The 5,160-nt window shown below is 37.3% G+C and overlaps 2 protein-coding genes across 2 annotated transcripts; both read right to left on the reverse strand.

Annotated features, from left to right (window-relative positions):
- Positions 1-220: 220 nt before the first annotated feature.
- On the reverse strand, positions 221-739 carry LOC106310967 (protein AUXIN-REGULATED GENE INVOLVED IN ORGAN SIZE-like). The gene has a single exon (XM_013748194.1). It carries the CDS (start codon positions 584-586, stop codon positions 266-268), a length of 321 nt encoding a protein of 106 aa, XP_013603648.1. The 5' UTR covers positions 587-739; the 3' UTR covers positions 221-265.
- Positions 740-2,490: 1,751 nt separating this feature from the next.
- Positions 2,491-3,156, reverse strand: LOC106309200 (glutathione S-transferase T3-like). The gene has a single exon (XM_013746260.1). The coding sequence runs from the start codon at positions 3,154-3,156 to the stop codon at positions 2,491-2,493; it is 666 nt and encodes a 221-aa protein (XP_013601714.1).
- Positions 3,157-5,160: the final 2,004 nt, after the last annotated feature.

Below are 5,160 nucleotides of genomic sequence, written 5' to 3' on the forward strand. Positions count from 1 at the left end.
AATAGAAGATATACTATTTTTCATCAAATCTTTATTATTCAAAATCATTAATTGTCATATATACTTTAGAATTTCGTAACTTTTATTTAAGGAAATAATAAAGTACATTAATGATGAATTTATTGTTAGTTTAATAAAAAGCTTATTATATAATTAGATGGACCAACATATTTCTCTAATAATTTTAAGAATCATTCTAGTGATGACATGTCGCTAAAAAAAGTTGTAATGATTTTCAAATAATATACATGGGATAATAAGGGATTTACATAAAAGTGCAAGTTACATCTTTGGCCTTAGAATAAGAAGGCATGAAGGCAAGAACGACTAGTAAGACCATAATACCAATCGGAATCAAAAGAAGCATAAACGGAGGAGGAGGTAACGGCGGCAAAACTAACGGAAGGATCAACATAGACGCCGTTAGACCCACCAGCAGAACCAGAGACTTTAAACTGAAATAACTTGCCGGAATCATCAACCTTTTCTGCGTCCGACGTAACTCATGCTTGCTGTTCTCCAACACCATTGCCGGCGGACGGTTGAAGTTGACGTTTTTCCGGTTATTTCTTTCTCCGACGTCCATGACTTGAATGCAAGCTAAAGCAACTACCTTTTCGAAGTTTCTAGTTGACCAATGCAGCTTTAAAGCAAACCACCACGACCCAGAAGTGGGTTTGGTCTGATCTTTGAAAGGAAGTACTTTTATGCAAGAGATGAAGAAGACCAAGATTTCTTTGTCCTAAAACAAAACAAGAAGTGGGTTTGGTCTGATCTTTGAATATGTATAAAACTACTAGTAGCTTATGATACTTTAAATAGTAAATCTTTGAGGCTATTAATAAAAGACTTTAGAGAGGGTCAGAGAATATGAGGAGGGTTCAGTGAATTAAGGGGTTTTGTAAAATGCTGTAAAGAATAAAAAGAGGAGACTTTTTTTTATTTATAAAGGGAGCTGACAAATGAGAGAGGCAAGTTGCTGCTTTTGGAAGGTTTGAATTTTCTGGGTTTTATTTTGTGGATTTAGTAAACAAAAGAAAAATCAATCCGTGTGCGCGTGTGGCGTAGTCTTCTTCCACAATCACTAGGTTCTTCTCCCCTTGACTTCTACTCCCTACTTTACTTTTAGCATGGGCATGGATATAGTGTTAGAGTTCTAAATCAATTTTTTAATTGGAAATAATCAAATTAAAAATTTTAGATATTTATTTAGTTTTAACCCCTCCAATGGTAGAACCAATTAAAAGTTCTAAGTTTCAAAAATTAGAAAACATACAGTAATAGATTACTTGCATCTCATTCTATAATAAAAAAAACTTATAATTATTGAACAAGACATCAAACATATCACTCTGTCCGAGCTCATTTTCCAACCAAACAAGACAATTCATCAAACATCACTCTGTTTTACAGTGCATCAAACTGATTCAGAAAGACGTGAATAACTACTAATCCAACCGTCCACTTCAAAATCTCACCGTTGATTATGAAGTCGGATATTTCATGATTATCTATACCAAATATCAACTCAATAAAAATTAATTTACCTTGTCAAACAGAGTCCTAACAATGCAGCAATAGAACAGTTTCTCCAGTTTCTGCAGATACAAATGATTTTGGGCCAACTTTGAAGGTGATTTACGAATTGATCATAGCTCTGATGCGTACTCCGATTGATTCTATGAACTCTCTGCAAGTAGAACTTTCTATATATTACTTGGTCGTGATTCACTACCTTTTATTCTGACCATAATCCTCTCCTAAAGTAGCTTACCTGTACATTATTTCATGGGTTCAAGTTGCAGGTTTTTGGACAGATTCAACAGAATCTTGTTGAACAAGCAAAAGACACATCAATTGATTATTACCTCTTGCAGTGGTACTGTTAGCCCGAACAGTTTCTCCAATGCGTACTTTGTCTGAAACCACCTTTTTCCTAATCTCCTCAGACCATAATACCATGTACAAAACTCCAACTCAAAACTGAGAAAAAAAAAACAGATGAACACTTGAAATTATTCTGGTATTAGAACATTGGTCTTTCTCATCAATCTAAAGTAACAAAACTCACAAATAACATAAGCAGAAGCAGACTGACTCAACAAAGAAGAACAAACTGACCTGAAAAACATAAACAAATACATAAGCAGAAGCAGACTGACTCAACAAAGAAGAACAAATTGACCTGAAAAACATAAACAAATACATAAGCAGAAGCAGACTGACACTATAACAACATATCACTTATTAGTTTGTTCTTCAAAGCCATTTCAATCTCACTAAGAGGTTCTTTTTTTGCAAGGAGAGTCTCCAACATATGTTGCTTATTAAGCTTCTCCTTCATTTCAAAATCTTGCTTCTTCAATTCATGATCATGCTTCCTTATCTCAAACATCTCTTGCAACTTCTCCAACTTCTCCACAGGCTTGCTGCTGGTTGCTTCCATCTCTTTCGCACTCATTTGGGCCTTCAACCTTGCCTTTGCCTTCTTTACACCTTCAGGACGAGCCTCTTCTTGATCTCCATGGCTTGATGACTGGACATAAGCTTGAGAACCATCTTTCCTTTTTTTAACTTGTTGTTATCTGTTCCAAAAGTTGCCAGCCATTTCTGTTCATTTTTGAGCTCCCTCCAACAATGCTCAAGTGTGAACTTGGCACTGTAATCATGGTGATAGATTTCATTAGCAAGCTTCATTACATCATTGTCATTCTGACCACTTGATTGCTGACTTGTTGCAGCATGTAACGAGCCAACAAACTTGGAGACTTGGTCACTGATCTTGGACCACCTTTGCTTACAGTTGCCAACCTCTCTATCTGCCATACCAACAAGTTGAGGACTTGCATTGAAGTAAGCTCCAACTCTTTTCCAAAAGGAGCCAGCTTTTTGCTCATTCCCTATGACCGAATCTTTGCTTGTGTTAAGCCAAGCACTTATGAGCACCACATCTTCCTTCTGTGACCAATTCCTTTTGCCTCTTCTGTCTTCAGTTGTCTCTTCAGCTTGAGTTGGAGCATTATTAGTCCACTGGGAACTAAAAATAGGAACTTTTGAAGATCCAAGAGCTATGCTTTGTGAGACAGGATCACATTGTTGGCTACTTAACAGTTCCAGAAAACCTGAAGACTGAGTAAATGAATTTGAAGAATCCATTCCTACTTTCTGGTGGAGAAAGGAGAAGGAGAGAGAGAATGGAACCGAAGAAGGACGAGTGTGAGTGTGTTGCTTTCATTGTGAGTGTGTTGCTTTCATTTATAACAAGTGTGAGTGTGTTTAAGTGTTTCAAGTGTGTGGTGTTAGAAATAAAGTCTTACCTAATCTAAAACCAACCAAGCATTGATCACATTAGGTGAGCACATTTGATTAGACAGCCCGTAATTAAAGCCAACTACCAAGATACTAGACTCTACCAAGCATTGATCATCCTAAATTCATTGAACTCCACAATCAAAGAGCATAAAGTGGTTTACCTTATCAGCTTTGGTAGACAGTGCTTGTACGTGTGGCTCAACATGCGTTTTCACGGTCTTTTTTATCGCTGGGGAAGCCACGAGCTGTGAACCTGGTCAAATAAACAATTCAAGTCTTAATATTCTTCTCAAATTGACCAATTAACAATGGGGATAACTCAAACGCGAACCAAACATGATATGGAGAAGTTACCTCAGAAATTTTAATAGCACGCTCAAGTTTTGAAACTTGATGGCAGAATACACCAACACCATAAAAAATCAATCACAAAACTATGGATTCTTGAAACTTGACGATATGGGGAGTAATCATACAACAAGCCTGATAAAGAATCAATCACAACACCATACAATAAACATAACCAACAAAAGTTTGATCTTTTAAATAATAAAAACTTTCCTCTTTCATAACAGAGACTTGTTTTATACAAAATCGGTTTCTATCTATAAAACCGATCTTACCGCAAAGTGTCGGCCATGGAAGCCTTCGAGAAGCTAGAGAAAGTAGGGGGAGGCACTTACGGCAAAGTGTACAGAGCGAGAGAGAAAGCTACTGGTCTCATCGCCGCTTTGAAGAAGACTCGTCTCCACGAAGACGGAGAAGGCGTTCCTCCCACCACTCTCCGTGAGATCTCCATCCTCTGCATGCTCGGTCGCGATCCCCACATCGTCAGGTTTTGATTACTCTTTCCTGTAGAGCAGTCAACCACAAGTCAGAAAAGAAAAACATTCAAGTCTCAAATTCCACCAATTTCGCCGTTGATGAAGCCGGCAGTGGAAAGGACGATGCTTCCGGCGTTGGATTCTAGGCTCAACCGGCGGCGGGTTTCATGATCAACCGATGACGATTCTCCGTCACATAGCCAAAAAAAAAATAGTTACGCGAAAGAGAGAGAAGTCGACCAAATTTTTTCCCCTTTTCTTTATACACTCACCAATTGATTGACACGTTTCTTTTGGATACACTTCCAAAACATCTAAAGTTAGAGACACTTCTAAGTATCTTTTATGTTTTTGATTTAATTAAAACACAATTAATTACATGGATACTTGGTTGGAAGTAGGTTAGATACCTCTTTGGAGTTGCTCTAAGCAAGAATCTCTAATAAGCTGACATGGACGTTATATATTAAAATAATGAGTTTTACATTTTAATACGCGTTTGAATAATATCTTATACAATAAAACAGACTTGCCTCTCTCCTCATTAAGCCATGTCATCATTTTGCATAGGGGCAAATTTAGACACGTGGCTATCATTCTTAAAAAATTCGATGGGCTTTAGTTCAATCGTTGGTTTCTGGTCTAATCTTCACAAGAGATTATCTAACCTAACCTGAAATCTATCGTTCCCAATTCCCCTTCCCCGGTGAAGAAACGCTCCTCCGTATGGCAATCAATCAACACGACCCACTAATCCCTTCCTCTCCTCCTGACTGTACGTCTAACTCATTCATATAAGCTTAGTACAGAGTATATATATATATATATACCTTCTCTGTTATCTCTCCAAATCCTCAACGTTTTTCTTATTGGTCTAATTGCTACCAGAATGGCAACTTCTCAGCTCCATTTGCCCGACTTGAAGGCAGGCTGTTTCTTAGGTATTTTACCACAGATCTCCTTCTATTCGTTTTCCTGATTATGATTTAGATCATCAATTTGTTTTGTCTTTTTTTTTTTTTTT

Source organism: Brassica oleracea, chromosome C8 (assembly GCF_000695525.1).
Source record: "Brassica oleracea var. oleracea cultivar TO1000 chromosome C8, BOL, whole genome shotgun sequence".
Lineage (NCBI taxonomy): Eukaryota > Viridiplantae > Streptophyta > Magnoliopsida > Brassicales > Brassicaceae > Brassica > Brassica oleracea.